At 41.4% G+C, this 19,064-nt stretch overlaps 1 protein-coding gene across 1 annotated transcript; it reads right to left on the minus strand.

The window, feature by feature from the left end:
* Positions 1-6,684: 6,684 nt before the first annotated feature.
* Positions 6,685-12,505, minus strand: LOC132884771 (uncharacterized). The gene is made up of 6 exons (XM_060918711.1): positions 12,323-12,505; positions 8,682-8,868; positions 8,398-8,519; positions 7,857-8,085; positions 7,445-7,591; positions 6,685-6,950 (listed from the first exon to the last, which is right to left on the minus strand). Exons 1-6 carry the CDS (start codon positions 12,503-12,505, stop codon positions 6,685-6,687), a joined length of 1,134 nt encoding a protein of 377 aa, XP_060774694.1.
* Positions 12,506-19,064: the final 6,559 nt, after the last annotated feature.

A 19,064-nucleotide genomic window follows, 5' to 3' on the forward strand; every position in this document is an offset into this window, starting at 1 on the left:
ACTGGCATAGCGAGATGTGAAGGTACGGACTGGAGTTACAATTGTTAAACACAACACAATAATATGCATAATGCAATATTGATGTTCCCTGGTCTATGAACAGAATGATAAAAACGACATTTTTCATCCATATCGAGATACTTTTGTGCAGAGCTGTACAAGTGCTACGGTGCTAGACCACTGTGTGTTAGTCAATTTTATTTAATGTAACATAGCATTTACGTTTGCTTATTCTTATCATGCTTATCAACAAAAAATATAAACTAATGTAAACTAATGTAAAATCATAATAATACACACTATTATTACACAATACACAATAACACATTAATTAACAATTACCACTGTTCAAAATGAATAGCTCCAACATTACTAATGCAATAGTAGGTCTTGTTTAGTTAAAAATATAACGTAAATATTTGTGTCAGTGGTTGTAAATGTGTAGATTTCATAGTTTATTGGGTCAACTTCTGTTAAAACATTGCATAAGTCTAGTCTTGTCTAGTCTAGTCTTTTTGTCTAGTTAAGTCTAGTCTAAATGCGGAATAAACGTGGAAACACTGTCGTTCAAGCCAGGTGCCTCTGTCAGCTCTGGGGGCTAAGCACCCCCAAAGATCAGATGCTAGAATCGCCCCTGGTTAGTGTAGCACCCCTCTACTCTACTAGGAAAAATATAAGTACATTTAAGAAAGGTGCTATCTAACTAATATCAGGCAGTTCGTTTAGTTTAGGCCAGTTCTAGGTACGGCATTACAGGGGGAGTGAATTGACAAAAGGCAACCATTTAAAAGGTAGAAAAAAACAGTATAATATTTATTAAATGATACAGATTAAATTTGACCCTTTCTCTTAATAGAGAATAAAGAAAATAGTAACAAAAAGATTCAAATAATAAATACCCCAAAAAAATAAATAAGAGAGCTCTTCAAATTCAAAGTATCAAATCAAACAAAATGTCCAAAAGAGAAGAAAAGTGTGGGTGTAAAATATCAGTGCGTATGTGCTTAGCATAATCCATCTGATAGCGCTGATCTTCCAGATGGTCCAGAGGAGGTTCCAGGATCCAGGGACTGACTCGCCATCCAATTTCAGTTCACAACAAAAACCAATCTGCGGTATAGCAGTTTAATCAGAAATCAACATTTCACTCAATGAGGCTCAGCTACAACATACCGTCATTCACTCATGTAATGAGAGAGAAGAGGTGCTGTTCTCTCTCACACACACAGACTACTGTGCACGTGCCCCCTAACATTTCACACCGCTCTTTAACGTCTCCCATTTCTGAGGAGTCCGGTACTATTAGCATTTACATAGATCATAAATACAATATACCACACTGACAATAATAAACTCATCCCAGAACATAAACAAACATACACTAGTAGAACAGCAAAAGAGTAAACATCTCTGATTGTTTTTTTTTAAACATCGATAAAATATCTGTCCATAAATATTACCCTAGCACGCTAATATGCTAGCCTCATACAATTCAATGCATCGCCAAGTGATGCTAACGGAAACAAAAATCAGAATAACTCACCGGAGAGATTCAGAAAGAAATTAAACAAGGGAAAAATGAATGTTCAGGCAGTATAAAGAGTGAAGTAATTTGAGAGTGTAAGTGATCTGGGAAGTAACACTACGTTCACACTGCAGGCTGAAGTGACTCAAATCCACTTTTTTCACCCATAAGTGACCTGTATCCGATCTTTTATTGACAATATGAACGACACAGATCCGATTTTTTCAAATCCGACCCAGGCCGTTTGGATATGTGGTCCTAATTCCAATTCCTATCCGATCTTTTCATATGCGACTTCAGTCTGAACCGCCAGGTCGCATTCATCCGACTTACACGTCATCAAGAAGCCACAAACGTCACTATTCTGCGCTGAAGTAGGTGGTGGGTCTCTCAAAAAAAGTTACAACAACAAAACCCTTGCCCTCTTCCTTCTCAACCTCCTCCTTAACATCAGGCTATTGTGCATGTTCTGGCTCCGTCGCAACAACAACTGCATCATCGCCAGGTACTCCATGCTGGCTACTGTCATACACAGGAAACTTTAGGTTACTTCTGTAAACACTGGCCATGCTCACTGCGTGTGACGTCGTCGTATCCTGCAATGCGCATGCGGAACACTTTTAGGTCACTTTTCGTTCATACTGAGGATCACATACAAGTCGCATATATTTGTTAATGTGAACGACCTCACAAAAAAATCGGATTTCACAAAAAAATCAGAATTGAGCATTAAGCCTTGCAGTGTGAACATAGTGTAAATGTTGAAAGATAATTTAAGGTTCAAGAGAGATCAAGTTATCCACTATTAAAGCTATCGAAGGAATCAAGCGTCAAGAGCAGGAAAAATAATACAATGCCCGTCCTAGGCAACAAGAACAACCTTGCCAAAATAAAAGCCCTGCTTCCTGTTAACAGCAAACAATATTCATAAACTTCTAAGTAGTTCTATTAATCTATTTATCCACATGTATATATTTATGTATTTAAATATGTATCCGTATATTTATCATATTTATTCAATATATTTAGGTTTAGTAACCAAATCTTTAGGTGGGTTACATCAGCAATTCCTGAAAAAGTGTTTACAGGTGAGTTAAACCATTCAGACTGTACAGTAGTATGTTTAAAAATCTGCTCATCAGCCACACAGGGGATCTGAACAGCAATAAGGTCCACAAGTCTGTCGTGTCTGGCAGTATATAATCCTTTAAATGATGGACAGCTGTTCATGATATGGGCTACTGACTCCAGGTGTTGAGGGGGGTCGTGCAGCATACAGAGGGGTGAATGGAAGGAGGGAAACCAGAGTGATAAGTTGTATTTTGTGGGGAGAACCTGCAGACGTGCTTTTACACAGAAAATAAGAATCTCCTCACTGATGGTGACATTACTATAGATGGTCTGTGACACAGAGTGGTCCACACAGGGCAGTTTTGCCAACTTTCCCTGGAGTTTTAAATTAGACCAATACTCCATATTTTGGGCTCTTTGAATAGCCTGGAGAGTCTGCCTTGATGTTGTAGGTTGGAGCAGGTGAACAATGTTATGATGCAGCTTGGCTTCCATGGTAACAAGTGGGTCCTCCACCACTGCATCAGAGACCTCTACAGTTTGGAAGTGGGAGGTCTACTTTAGTTCAGTACCTGTCCTCCTGCATAGGTCATTTAAATCTGGCCAGTCTGATGACACACCAAATCCCTGTGCCCGTCCATCCAGCTTCCCATTGGCTTTCCTTTTAAAGCCCAGGAAGCTGTCCTCCCCACCGCATGCGTGTAGCACCCTCCATTTTTTAAAGTCCACCAATGCTCTAGCCATCTGCCTCACACTGGTATCATCACAATTCAACATGTTGGTGAGGTGAGACTGTCTTGTGGCTGTGTACTCCCACATGCAGTTTGGAACTCCAAGCCCCCCATCCTGTCTTTTCTGAAAAATAAAACATCTTGTGGAGTGTGTATTGAGACAAAGCCATTTCCTAATCACCTGGACAGTTTTATTGTCCATTTCATGCAAAACTTTTTGTGGGATATAAACATTCGCAAAAAGATGTTGGATTTTAGAAAAAGCTATGTCTCGTATTGCTTGCAGTTTAAAAATCACATCAAGAGGTGCCACATCAATGAGGTCCAGTCTGGTCATAAACTGATGTGCCATGTCATTCACTTGTTGATTGCATTCTCCAGCAATGTTAAATTTATGGCCCAGATAATTATAGGTCTCATGTCTGGCGTACACTTTGAGTGGCTGGTCTAAGATGTTAAAAGATGGGGGCTGGTCAGCCTTTGATCTATACCAGCGATTGCCACCACTCCTCCTCTCATAGAAAACTGCACATTTACTGTGCTTTACTTGTAGGCCAGACCATGCCAGGAATTTATCAGTGCATGACAGCATGTTTTTAATCACGCCTTCATCTCGAGATGCGATGACCACATCATCAGCATAGCCCTGGACTGGGTTAGGTGACAGGACTTGGGGTGGAGCATGTGCACAGAGCCATTTTAGCCATTGTGGGTGGTAAAAGAGAGCAACTGGACTTGCTTGAAGATTCTTGAAGACGTTTCACCTCTCATCCGAAAGGCTTCTTCAGTTCTGTCTGACTGGTAGGGAGCATCAGGTATTTATCTTCTCATGGACAAAAAGCTCATCTAAGGTGTCATCCTGTTGGTGTGGGTCACTGGGGGCTGGTTGTGAACGGCCTCGAGAGTCGTTAGGATGATCAATGGATTGCCCGTTAGGGTGATCAATGGAATGCTGATTCTCTCTGTCCTTCTGTGAGTCACTGAAAACAGCTGGGTTTTGGTGTGCATTTAATTGTCTGGGAAGTGTGCCAAGGACTGCATTGTAGGTGGCTGATAAATGATGTCTTAGACCCCCACCTCTGTTCAGTTTGGATCTTCTACAAACACAACATTCCGGTACATGCCAGACCCAGTAACACCCTGAAGCAGAAACTGGTCCACCCTAAGGACAGAATACCCAGACACAAACAGGACAATGTAGTGTATGCCATTCAGTGCAGTGAGGAATGCACAGACTCGTATATTGGGGAAACAAAACAACTGCTTCACAGGCGCATGGCTCAACACAGGAGAGCCAGTTCCTCAGGCCAGGACTCTGCTGTCTACCTTCATCTTAACAACAAAGGACACTCATTTCAGGATTGCAACGTATGCATTTTAGCCAGAGAGGATCGTTGGTATGAGCGAGGAGTTAAAGGGATAGTTCGGGATTTTTGACATGAATCTGTATGGCATCCCCATCAATAGTGTCATGCAAACACACTGACTTACCCCTGACAGCATCCTGTGAGTCCAGTTCTTGTCCAGTTTTGGTCCAGACGAAAGTAGTCCACCAAGTTTGTTGGGGTCACGAAAGTAAAACGTTTTTCGTCTCAAAACAGTATGTGTTCAAAAGAGTGATATATTTGCATCACAAAACCGTTGCCAAATAAAAAGTCAGACCTCGAAATCGCTTGGCACTATTTTCTCTCCCTTCTTATCACTGCGCGCTGCCGCCAGGTGACAGCCACGGCTGTTTCATTCATTGTTTACTGCTAGCAAAGTTAGCGACAACATGTCTGACTATGACAGCTACGTTGAAAACATTGACTTCATCTCACAGCCAAAGGGGATATCTTTATGAACCCGAATATACAGATGAAGAAATTCGCCAGATGGAGTTAGAACGGACAGAGAGAGAAAGGGTGGACAGAGAAGTGGAAGAAGGTGAAGCTGGAGCCGCAGCTGGAGCCGCGAGACACCGGGTGACCGACAAATGGTGGTGTACTTGTTCCAAATGTGAAGTAATGCAGACAGAGGTGGAGTGCTACTGCTGCCATGAATGGGATCTCATCATGCCACAGATGCAAGACCTTTCAATTGATGAGGAGGCCAGCGTGCCAGCTGCTGTCTGCATCACAAACCACACTGACTTCCCTGCACTCCTGAATGTTGGTGTCTTGCAGACGTTTTTCCACATTCCTAAAATTAACTGGAAGAAGCGTCCCAGGCCAGCTGGACCCGATGGTCAGTTGTCTTCAGAGTAAGTGTTGACTCCTTTTTTACATGTTGTAGCCTACAGGTGTTTTGTTAGTTGAATGTTTATAACCTTATAAACTGTACACGTGATCAAGCAATGACTTATTCTGGCATACTGTATGCTTTAGTTAGTATAGTCCAGGTCATACATGACTACAACAAATGGGTGTACACATCAGACATTGAAGGAATATGAGTAATAATGATAATCTTTTACATAACATTTTTAATGGTGATGCATGTGTTATTATTGCATATTCCCAAGTTATTTTTGTTCTTAGAACTTCATATTTGTATCAGAGCTTTATAAGACCTGAGCCTCAACATGTCTGTATCCTACTGTGCTCAGGAATAAATGTCTTGGCCTAAATGGCAGCCCCCAGCAATTGGCATGATCTCCTGACCTCACAGGATCAAGCTATCAGACTCCCCGTCTCCTCCTCCACCTTCTTTTGTCTGCACAATAAAGCCTTCTGTCCCAAACAATTACCTAATGCAAATTATTTTAGGGTGGGCCCAAAGGTTACGCCCCTATGTCCCAACAGTGTACTTATAATATATGTATATAAAATGCCACCAGCAACCAAATTCTGCCATAGCCAGATATGTTGATGCATACATTCCTGGCAAAAAGTTGCTTATTTATGTTATGTTGTTTTCTATTTCAGACAGTACAGGCTGATTGCCTATCGCATTGTATTAGTATGGGCCCTGAAAGGAGAGAAGCTTGGTCCCAGCAACAGGAGAGTTCTTCCTTCCTGTGTGGTGGAGCTAATAAGAAGAACATATCCATCACCAAATGGACAATATGCAGGGTTCAAAGAGTCAGTGGATGCACTGCAATTGTTTTAGATCTTTAAAATTGTAAAGTTTTACTGTACATTTTCTACATTGTTACATTTACCCTTTCTATGGAAAATTATTTGAAACAACATCAAACATACAAAATAGAAACAGATTTCTGTCCTGTTCAATAAAACTATGTTCACAAAGACATCAGATGTTATGGTTATTACTATTACGTTTACACATAGTTATACAAAAAGGATGGCCTGTAAAATGCTTGGTAAAGGTAAGCGACCACAAACAGGGCTTTTTCAGTCTCAGACACCAACATCTTTATCGTTTTTTTGGAAAGCGTGACACATGTTCTGTAACCAAATCATCCTTGTTTGGCTTTGGAGTGGGAGCAATGTTGGCTGGTATTGTGACTGGAGGATGGATGTGGAACGCTGGATCTCCAAGTCTGACATTCTTGTCAAGTCGCCGCTGAATGACCTGTTCCACCAATTCTTTGCGGAAATCCTGAGTTGTTGGCTCATACAGCTTCCTTACAATCCACTGGTTAGATTGTTTGGAGTGAATAACATTGTACTTTTCTTTTCCTGGGAATGAGGAGAGGGACGGGACACAAGAATGATGAGGATGGTTCATGTTCATTACTTTGGTATGAAATTGAATCACTGTGGTTTGTGTGGCCTGTGAATTGAGGAATGACTACATAAATAAAGCAGTAACTCTAAAATACAAAAGCAAAATACTAAGATGAAAGTCATAAATCTGAATACGACAAAATTCTCAGGAAAAACAATTATATATTTATACTACATATACTATAGTATACTACATATACCATATATATATATATATATATATATATATATATATATATATATATATACTACACAATTATATATTTATACTATATATTTACTGTAATGTTGGTTTTAGCCCTTTCAAAGTCCAGTGGTTTGACAGAGGGATATTATGATTTTTGTCTGGTAACTCCTAGTTTGAAAAGTGCTGATTTATCCAGTGGCATGACAAAAGGTGTAATGTATACATTATATCTGCGTGTGTGTGTGTCTTTCATACTTACCAGACTGAGTACGGTCATGCTGACGGCCAACATTGAGGTTGTGGTCAATAACACTGAGTTGGAGCCTTGCCTGCATTGTGACATATGTGAAGTGGTGCCTCTTCTCTGCGTACTTCAGCATAGAGCTGTGGAACACTTCAAGGTCCCCTAAAAGAAAAAAAGAAGATTGTATTTACACATTTTCAACTTTATACGTATACAAACAGTCTGAAATTATTGCTATTGCTATGATCACTATTTTTTTATGTTTTGTTGGGCAAAGTAAAGTTTTTCTTGTACATTTGCGAAATTGCTTTTGTTTTCCCAAAGGACAGGTTAAGCATTGCATTAGTCATGCTTCTCTAAGAGGTGTTCATATTTGTTTAGGGACAAATGTGATCAACCTACGGCTCAGAAGTTTATCCAAACTTACCTGTATGCTTGAACAAAGTCATTTGACTTAGGTCTCTCAAGAGGTTTTTGTCGAGTACAGCACCCTTGAGCGCGTTCCAGGCAGCACTCCCCTTCTTCAGCCATTTCTTCCTTTTTTGTTGCTCATCGCTGAGGTCGTCATGGAAACATCTGTACTCTTGCCCATCTTCTTCCCAGCGGTGGATACCACACACATGATACAGGACAGAGGTCCACCGCTGTCTCAACTCCTATTTGAGGACATTTAGACACTGCTTAGCAAATTTCAAAGTAATTGTTAGCAACAAAGTGCACTCATTTGGCCATGCTTTTGTGTAACAAAACTCTGCAGCATTTACATAATCATCAGCTACTAAGAACCAACCCAGTTGCAAGAATTAGTAGTAATCATAGAAAACAGATTCTGAATATAGTTTTAGTAATAACATCGCAATGAAATAGCTTGGCAACTTCATACATGACAAGAAGTAGTTAAGAATTACAGGGCTAAAAGATAGTGTGCTTTGCATGTGATATGCATAGCCAAACAGTTTTATCATCACCTTCTCTTCGCCACCACAAGAGCTGCACGACCACCAGAAGTGATTGCCCAGAGACTTGATCCATGGCTGCAGGTCCCGGTTTTCTTTCTTCCTTGCAGCTGCAGTGGCCTTCTTCTTCACACCTAAATAATGCAAAAAGACAAAAATGAAAATGCAAATCCTGATGAATAATTTTACCAAAAATCATAACATGACAGTAAACTCTGAATTCTGAACTCTGCAAAAGTTAAAATGTGAAGATCACAAATAATAACACAAACAGTATGATGTGTAAGTAATGTAACCTTTTGCAACATGCCATGGGTCAAATTGATGTCTGAGCTCAGGATAGGACTCCCTCATGATCTTCCGTATTGATGGAGCCCGGTCAGTAGTAACAACATCAATACTAACTCCAGAGTCCAGCAGACGATCCAGGCCCCTCCGGAAACCAACAGACTCCATTGCTGGTGAACTGGTAGTCTCTGATACCTGCATTGTTCATGTAGTAGAATAGACAGAAAAGACATGCAGGGAGGCCTCTAAAAAGAAGAACATAGTGATAAAAGACACTCAATAACTTACTTGACAATGTTGTTTATGTTTACCTGAATTAGATCTGACATGATTATCTTCTTTGTTGCATCATCCGTAAAGCTGTAACAGGTGTATTTGGCACTGTGACCGGGGGAATCGGATCTGTAGATGACAAACAAGAAAGTTACTTGTGATTAATTTGATTTGAATTATAATGTAAGAGCACAACGGAGCACATATACTGTATAACCCATAACGGAAATATCCACCTCGCATCACCACCGACATCTGCGTGTCCACCAGCAACTGCTGTTTCCTGGAGTTCTGACACAATTTTTTATTGCATGTCAGTGTAGGCTTTGTGAATAACAGGTATCATATAGGTTGATTGAAGTGAATAGTAAGATGTCTTCTTTGGCAGCTGTAAATTCAGAAGATCGGCCCACTCTGCAATTTCATTTTGTGTTGTTCCAGTGAAAATAATGGCTGCTGAGGATACTAGGTTATTCTCAGGAATTCCATGGACGTCAGGACAGGACTGCCACACTCCTGTATGGTGATTGAGACATGTCCATTCTATTTTGATCTTGGATCCACTGATTTTCTTGTCAGTAATGGATACACCACATGTGTGACAAGTTGCAAAAAGTTCCATAAGGGCTGACTCGTTGACAATCCACTTCCTCTCAGACCAGTCACCTCTCCTTTCTGCTCCCGCAATGCTCACATCTGAGGAAGATGTTCTTGTGGATGAACATTCACTACTCAGTGGAAGAAATGTGCTGTCATCTCTTTCACAAGGTGCTTCTATGGAACTCATGCTTGTATCCAGTGTCTCGGATGCCACTGCTGAGCTCGGTTTCCCAGACTATGAATGAAGAAAGAATAAAGTGGAGTCAAAGTCAAAGTGGCAGACTGACTGCATTTATGTGTATCTCATTTATGGTGGGCAATGAGCCTCATCTTCATATTTTGACCTTATGAAATAGATAGCTTTTCAATCAGACAAAATGTGTGAAAACAAGATGAGAATTTGTGCATACCTGTGACCTGTGAGTCCAGGTAGGAGGTAGGGCCAAGTATGTACCAGATGTTGATGGCTTTGTTCTTGGAACTGTTTCTGCTTGGCTGGTGAGAACCATCTTCAAGTGTTCATGGTCAAATCTGGACTTCAGAGGGGTTGACTGAGGGAGTCCAGAAAAAGCTTGATCCAGTTCTTCAGGGATTGATTCACTACTGCCCCCAGACTGTGCCGTTTCAGCAATTGCAACAGGAGTGCATGCCTTTGAAAACACAACATCAAGTTTTGCATTGTAGATTACAAGAATCTCAATCATGTTTTACAAACATGCTAACAGTGATATTATATGAAACAATTTCCTTCCTACAACTACTAACAGTGTTAAATATGTTTCTATAATTATTCCAGTTATATATAGTTTTTAGAGTAGACAATACATTCACTTTACAGTCTCTGACAAGTCAGAATATCTTTTTTTTTCATAAAACATTAGCTTCACGTTCTTCATGTCATTTTTTGACAGATTTCCAAATGACATGACCACCCTTGTCATTTAGAAACTCACATACTGTACAGCTAGGGTTGCCACCTGTGTCTGACAAAAATCCTGGACATTTCGACCATCCAATCGACCTTTTTGCTTGTAAGCAACGGCGCCCTTCGCACATCTAACCCAAGACAAAAATCGCCCTTCTACGCTGAAATTGCATTGCTCTAATTAGTAAAAATGACGCTTTTGCTAGTTATTTGTTTAGTTAATTGCTTTACATAATATAGCAGGTCTTCATTATTTTGGTTTATTTCCAACAGTTTTTGGTTGTGGACACCTGGGGGCAGTAGTGGGCATAGGTAAACGAGGAATACATAATTAAGTTCTGTTTATTTGCTTATGTGGAATAAAAATAAATAATCTAATTTTTCATTGTATCTAAGAATACCTAATGTAACAATGTAAGGTGTAGTGTCAAACAGCTTACCTGATTGCTTAGAGTGTGGTGTGTGCTTTGCTTGTGCTTGCCTGTGCCTCTGCTGCTTGCTGCTCTTGGCTAAACAAATACATAGGAGGACATGTAACTGATATAACTGGGCACATACAGGAGTAGGCAGATAAGACTATTTGGATTTCATTTAATTCACCAAAACCTTACCTAATCTCCCATTTATATTTGGTGTTTTTCTTTGCTGCTGCTATGAGTCCTGGCTGATTTTCAATGAATGTCTTGAGGACAACTGAAAGTTTAGCCTGACTTGAAGCTCAGCCTTCACCATTGCAACAGAGAGTCTGTTTCTTTTATCAGTCCAAGCATCCTCCATTGCCCCTTTTCCACCAAAGCAGTTCCAGGGCTGGTTCGAGGCCAGTGCTTAGTTTGGAACCAGGTTTTCTGTTTCCACTGACAAAGAACTGGCTCTGGGGCCAGAAAAACCGGTTCCAGGCTAGCACCAACTCTCTGCTGGGCCAGAGGAAAGAACCGCTTACATCAGCGGGGGGGCGGAGTTGTTAAGACCAACAACAATAACAAGACCGTGAAAGATCGCCATTTTTAAGCAATGAGAAGCAGCAGCTGTACAAATGCGAAGTCATCCATTATTATTATTATTGTTGTTGTTGCTGCTGCTGCTTCTTCCGTGTTGTTTTTGCTTCGATATTCGCGCCAAGGTTTATGCAAACGTAGCGCCGTAACTGACGTATACAGCGAAGTAAGTGACGTATACAGCAACGTAATGACGTATTCAGCGATGTAATGACGTGCCTCCGCTTAGCACGGCAAGCTACGGAAAAGCAACCTGGTTCTCAGCTGGCTCGCAAGTTGAAATACACATTTTGCCCATCATGTACAAAAAACCGGGACATTCAGTGTCCCGGATTTTTTTTTTTTTTCCGGGACAGACCATGAAAATCCGGGACAATCAGGAAAAACCGGGACAGGTGGCAACACTATGTACAGCAGACATATGCTTGCCAATACTGTGACTCTAATCATGGACTACTCATAGACATCATCCCACACGTCCATGTAGTTGCTGACGACTGTAATAACAGTCTACATAAATGTATGTTTTGTAAGCTTCCCCATTTTCCTTTTGCACAGCCTCTGTGCATCACCCAGTCACTATGCACTGATACCATGGGTAGAACTGGGAGGATTGATATTGTCCTGTCCAATGTTTTCATTTCAATGTTACCATTGTCTTGGCGTAAATTTGGAATGTACAAATGTGTCTGGAGTTAGGATATGTTTGTTCTATGTCAGTATCTCGTAATGTCACGGGCAGATAACAACATGTCTTTCATTCATGTCTCAAAACACAACGTTGCTAGCAGCTAGCTCTAGCTGATTCTTGAAAGCCTGTCCGCTTGAAAGCATGGCAGTACAACTTTGTTCTTACCTGGGGTGCAGGGACAGCAGCTTTCTTCAAAACCCGTTTCTTCCTCAGTCCTGGGCATGAAGAAACATAGTCGTCGTCGCTGAAGTGCGCACTGCAAACACGAAGCTTTTTTACCTTTGCCTGTTTGGAGTCCACAAGGAAGCCCAGAGCAACAAGCCAAAGTTTCCTCAGTGACACGTCCATCATGGGAAAACGGTGAAATGTGTGCGGAGATTCAGCCACATCTTTGTTGCTACAGCCTGGATAGTCGCAAGTACGCACCATTTTCACAAATATATTATTGTATAGGTTATAGAAGGTGATAAATTTGTCGCCGTTCTTGCTCTCAAATTAGCTTGTTAGCGCCGCTGATCTGAACTCCTAATCACTGCCAAACAATGGGAAACGTGTTGATTCCTGCGCAGATGTCAACATGACAGCGCGCAGTGATACCGAGGGAGACAAAATATAGCGCCAAATAATTGCGAGGTCTGACTTTTTATTTGGCAACGGTTTTGTGATGCAAATATATCACTCTTTTGAACACATACTGTTTTGAGAAGAAAAACGTTTTACTTTCGTGACCCCAACAAACTTGCCGGACTACTTTCGTCTGGACCAAAACTAGACAAGAACTGGACTCACAGGATGCTGTCGGGGGTAAGTCAGTCACTACGTTTACATGCACATAGAGAGAATCGAATTTCTGCCGTTGCTCGACTGAAATCGAAGTTCAAAATGCCATGTATACACCTTAATTCGGCTGAAATTGAACCGAACTTGATTTCTCGGAATCGAGCTACACGACCTAGTTTATGCGATTTCTGCCGAGCTACTTTGTGCATGTATACCCTATCGAGCTAGTTGTCGAGCTACTTCCAGAAGTGACGAGTGACGAGACCACAAGCGGGAAACACAACAGCCTCGGTCGGCATGACAATGAATCATGACAACGACATGAATCTTTTCTTTTTGTGGCATTGTTTGCACTGTTAAAATTTAGCTCACTTACTGCATCACCAAATACATCTGTACAGCTGTTGCATAGCTGTGAATTGTGTACATAAACAAGTCATTGTATTTGTGTGTATATATATATATATATATATATATATATATATATATATATATATATATGTCCAACATCTGAAGAATGTCAATAAAAACAAAACAATTTAACTTTTTGTGTGTTTATTAAGACATAAGTTAAATTGTAAGCAAAAAAAAAAAATTTTTTGTAAGCAAAAAATGGACTTTAGAAAAATATTATTGTGCAAAATAAGTTGTCTTACAAAACAGTGGTCTGCGCCGGACAGTTTGTAGCCATAGTCTGTTAGAGCAAGCCTAACAGCTTGAACACGGAGCTCTTCTTCATGACGACAACCGGAAGTGTACCAACACGATGGGGCGTGTAGCGCCACGTGTGGCTCGGGTGCACAATGCACCTTGCACAATAGCCCGATTTCACTTGTGCATGTAGGATTGGATTTCTCTGGCACCCCTGCTGGGACCCTTTGCTCAATTACCAACAGCAGCTCGATTTGGACGTGCATGTAAACGTAGTCACTGTATTTGCATGACACTGTTGACGGGGATGCCATACAGATTCATGTCAAAAATCCCGAACTATTGCTTTAAAGAAGCCATTTTTGTCAACCTGGAATGGCCATCACTGAACAGAGGTGGGGGTCTAAGACATCATTTATCAGCCACCAAACACTGCAGTCCTTGGCACACTTCCCAGACAACTGAATGCACACCAAAACCCAGCTGTTTTCAGTGACTCACAGGAGGACAGAGAGAATCAGCATTCCATTGATCACCCTAACGGGCAATCCATTGATCATCCTAACAACTCTCGAGGCCGTTCACAACCAGCCCCCAGTGACCCACACCAACAGGATGACACCTTAGATGAGCTTTTTGTCCATGAGAAGATAAATACCTGATGTTCCCTACCAGTCAGACAGAACTGAAGAAGCCTTTCGGATGAGAGGTGAAACGTCTTCAAGAATCTTCAAGCAAGTCCAGTTGCTCTCTTTTACCACCCACAGTTTACTATGACCTGGATGACTGAGAATCTTCACAGACATCATTTTAGCCATTGATTTATTGCAATGATAAAATGTACAGCACTCCCTGGACAGCCAGTTTTGATTCCTATTTCAAGTGATATTGGTCTGGTGAGATCTTTTCCACATATTACTTGGAAGAAAGAATCACTATATACATCTTTTATTATGTCCACATAGATGTTAGGGAGCTGTATCTCTTTCAATGCATCAATCATGACTCTGTGAGGCAAAGTGCCAAAGGCATCTCTAAAGTCAAGAAAGACGATGTATAGCCTAGCAGATTCATGCTTGAAATCATCAATGGCAGTCTTTAAGCAAAAAACATGCTCATTCATGCCTTGTCTCTCAATATAAGCTTTTTGTTTGTTTGGACAGAATTCCAGTATCAACCAGCCATGGCAGTATTCTTGAAAGCATGCATTTCATAAAGACTTTGTATATCAATGGCCATGGGCGCCGCCGGGGGGGAAAGGTTAGAACAATTCTAGGGGCCCAGCACTGCCATGGGGCCCTTTAAGGGGCTGATAATATGCTTTTAATGATTTTAATAAGACTTTTGAAATAACAACAATGCAATATTCCATCTGGTAAAATGAGCTAATTGAACAAGATTGTCTATTTCTTGAGTTCTTCAACATATTGTCATTTAACCCTCACCCTTTTGCGAAATGGTACGGTCCAGTTCTGGTAGAAGCACGATGCGTTAAATCTGTGTGCTGATCAGTGCAACGCTACTTGCTGCTGTGTCGCAGTGCAGCAGCCAGCCAGCCAGCAGTGGAGTTTGTATAGTCTATGACTGCTAAATATGAAGAGTGGCTGTCAAAAACGTAAAGAAAGGCAGCTGAAAGCTGAGAGGGACCGGAGAGGCAGGCAACTGGTCACTCAGTTTTTCCCAAAGAAAGGTAGCTATTGCTCACATGTGTGTTCAAAATATTAGTGAATGGTAAATGAACAGTATGAACGTGGTTGGATTAGCCTATCAAGAGAACACTTTTACAGTGACATTTTTTCCATTTTAATAACTGAACTGACTTGTGTGATAAACAAGATGAAATATTACGTTATGCTGGTGCTAATAATTAGTGCTAATAACCAGTTTCATAACTAATGGGGTGCCCTAAATATGCACAGATTCAGCCTCAGGGGGACCTCCGCCCTACCAAACCACTGAACCCCCCTTTGGAGAAGGAGGTAAGCAGCAATACAACCCATAAATGTTTTAGGATTGAAGTTTTTAATGAGCGAGCACCATATACAGTTTGCTAGATTAAAGTGTTGCTAATAGTTTGCTAGATTAAAGTGTTGCTTAGCAGTCACATCACACATTTCACTACCAATTGTCCTAGCACAAGAAGGCATGTGGCAAAATCTTGAATTTTCATTTGTGATTGTAAATGCACCAGAATTAGTCACTGACCAGTTTTCATCTACTGTAGTCCCTGGTAGGTTAATACATAAAATGTAATAAAGTCACAAACTCAAGGTCCATGGGCTATCAAAAGTCAAATAATGACAATAGTGCAATTGTGACGAGGGTGGGCAAAGTTGGGGGGGCCCAAAATTCTAATCTTTCATGGGGCCCAAAATTTCTGGCGGCGCCCCGTCGATGGCAATAAAGAGATGTCCCTTCAGGTTGAGGGGTCTTCTGATATATTATCTTTTTTTGATATTTTATAAAGAAGAAAAGAAGAAACCTTTATTTGTCACATGTACACTTCAAGTACAGTGAAATTCATCCTCTGCATTTAACCCATCTGAAGCAGTGAACACACATGCATGCACACACACACACAGCAGTGGGCAGCCACACTAGAGCACCCAGGGAGCAGTCAGGGGTTCAGTACCTTGCTCAAGGGCACCTCAGCCCAAGGCCACCCCACGTTAACCTAACTGCATGTCTTTGGACTGTGGGGGAAACCAGGGCACTCAGAGGAAACCCACACAGACATGGGGAGAATATGCAAACTCTACAGAGAAAGGCCCTCGCCGGCCACTGGGTTCGAACCCAGAACCTTCTTGCTGTGAGGCGACCGTGCTAACCACTACACCACCGAGTGCGCCCTTCCATGAACTAGGGACTTTTCCATTAAGCAGACAGGTGTTAAATATGTTTTTCAGTATGTGGCAAGACGTATGTCTAGTGGCTTTCAGAGTCTCATAAGTGACACCATCTGATCCACTTGCTTTATTATCTCATCTCATCTCATCTCATTATCTCTAGCCGCTTTATCCTACTACAGGGTCGCAGGCAAGCTGGAGCCTATCCCAGCTGACTACGGGCGAAAGGCGGGGTACACCCTGGACAAGTCGCCAGGTCATCACAGGGCTGACACATAGACACAGACAACCATTCACACTCACATTCACACCTACGGTCAATTTAGAGTCACCAGTTAACCTAACCTGCATGTCTTTGGACTGTGGGGGAAACCGGAGCACCCGGAGGAAACCCACGCGGACACGGGGAGAACATGCAAACTCCACACAGAAAGGCCCTCGCCGGCCCCGGGGCTCGAACCCAGGACCTTCTTGCTGTGAGGCGACAGCGCTAACCACTACACCACCGTGCCGCCCTGCTTTATTATTAGGCAGGTTTACTATTACTTTTTCAATGTCCTCTATTGTAAACACTGATGTACATAGCGGAGACTCAGTCATTATAATGTCTAAGTCATCATTCCACGGGGGTAATGCAAGCGAAAAAGTAGATGGATCAGACTGGCATTTTTCCCGATAATTATCATACATTTGTTCAGTGTCACAGAACAAGTGTATGATAATTATCATACACTTTTCATGATACTGGAAATGTATCCATTCATTTTCAGTAAGCAATCGTTCGTAATCCGTGAACTCCATTGTTAATGGAATATTGTAGGCCGACGATAGATGTTGTGGGGTAGGGTCCAGGACTTGCACGTGCTGTTTGTAAATTTTGCTGCTTTGTATTGCTTGCTTAAAAGCTATGTTATGAAACACATAACAAGGAGTGCTGTGCGTAAAATCATGTCGGAAAATTCACACACACACACACACACACACACACACACACACACACACACACACACACACACACACACACAGCTGTTCAGAGATGTTTCTCACTTTACTGCAGGGCAAACATGAGGATATATTCACATGTGTTGTAGCCATGTGATTGGATGATGATGTTGATGATGATGTGATTGATGAAGCTATATTATTTATGGATGACAGGGTAATGTAAATGGGCGATGAAGCACTACATCACTAGTTTAGATTATACTACATTATGAAAGAAGAGAAAGATTATGCACCATTACATCACCCGTCAGGATCATAATCTTATAAAAAGAAGAAGGACATTATTGGTCTGAACAGAGTTAACCTGGGAGAGTGTGTGTGCCCTTCACTGCTCTCCAAGCAGAAACTCTTTTGTGCCCAGTGGCTGCATTGTGTGCTTGCTGCTTAATTCTAGACTTGCAGGTGCCATTATTTTACTCTCTCTCTCTCTTTTATTTCTCAATTAGTTGTTGACTTTGTGTGTGAGGACTTACAGTATATTGTGTGAGTGGAAGTAATATCTGTGTGTGTGAAACAATATAATTGCCTCTTGGACGTGTTTTTCATGCTTGCTACATATGACATAAATATGACACCATATTGGAGCTTCAGATGAAAGGTGTTGGGAGCTCATTTCACATGATTTAATTTTACAATAGTCTTTACAGCATTTTCAAATACACTTATCCAAAGAAAGTTACAGAAATCAATATTAAAAAAATTATGTTAATTTTATTGTGAGAACAAACAGAGCTGATGGACAGTTTTGTCTTCTGCCTGACTTGTTTCCGAATTGTTGATGATTATTTAGGCCAACCTTAAGATCTCATCTCATCTCATTATCTCTAGCCGCTTTATCCTGTTCTACAGGGTCGGAAGCAAGCTGGAGCCTATCCCAGCTGACTACGGGCGAAAGGCGGGGTACACCCTGGACAAGTCGCCAGGTCATCACAGGGCTGACACATAGACAACCATTCACACTCACATTCACACCTACGGTCAATTTAGAGTCACCAGTTAACATAACCTGCATGTCTTTGGACTGTGGGGGAAACCGGAGCACCCGGAGGAAACCCACGCAGACACAGGGAGAACATGCAAACTCCACACAGAAAGGCCCTCGCCGGCACTCGAACCCGGACCTTCTTGCTGTGAGGCAACAGCGCTAACCACTACACCACCGTGCCACCCCAACTTTAAGATATTTATGTTATTTACCAGCTGGGAGGTCCGTATCGTGAAATACCATGACTGAGGTCTTGAAAGTACTGACCGAGGCCCTCTGGGCCGAGGTCAGTATTCAAGGCCGAGGTCATGGTATTTCACCATACGGACCGACCTTAAGCTGGTAAATAATATATATTTATTTTTTTCTTTACCAAATTCTAACAGAAAACGAGAGCGCCCAAAAGGGAAAACCGAGACAAGCTGCTATTTTGAATCCTCATTCACGGCTGGAATGCAAATTGCTTTCTCCTCGGTATACAAGTGCACTTCCATGGCAGGAAAAAAACTACATTTTGCTGCCTATGTAGTCCTCTATTTATACAAAATTGAGTCATTCAGGATTCAGCCATGTTTTTGCTTGGCGTTAGCAAGTTACAGGTTTTTAGCTTTCTCCTGAAATGTTTTCTTTTATTTCGTCT

Source organism: Neoarius graeffei, chromosome 1, assembly GCF_027579695.1.
Source record: "Neoarius graeffei isolate fNeoGra1 chromosome 1, fNeoGra1.pri, whole genome shotgun sequence".
Classification (NCBI taxonomy): Eukaryota; Metazoa; Chordata; class Actinopteri; order Siluriformes; family Ariidae; genus Neoarius; species Neoarius graeffei.

What these genes read in the sequence shown, in the direction of transcription:
- LOC132884771 (XM_060918711.1), bottom strand. Translation starts at nt 12,505, where the DNA reads ATGGACGTGTCACTGAGGAAACTTTGGCTTGTTGCTCTGGGCTTCCTT. An exon ending in CCCATGGCATGTTGCAAAAG is followed by an intron (nt 8,520 to 8,681) that starts GTTACATTACTT and finishes TGCATTATTTAG; the next exon opens with GTGTGAAGAAGAAGGCCACT. An exon ending in CTTGTGGTGGCGAAGAGAAG is followed by an intron (nt 8,086 to 8,397) that starts GTGATGATAAAA and finishes GTCCTCAAATAG; the next exon opens with GAGTTGAGACAGCGGTGGAC.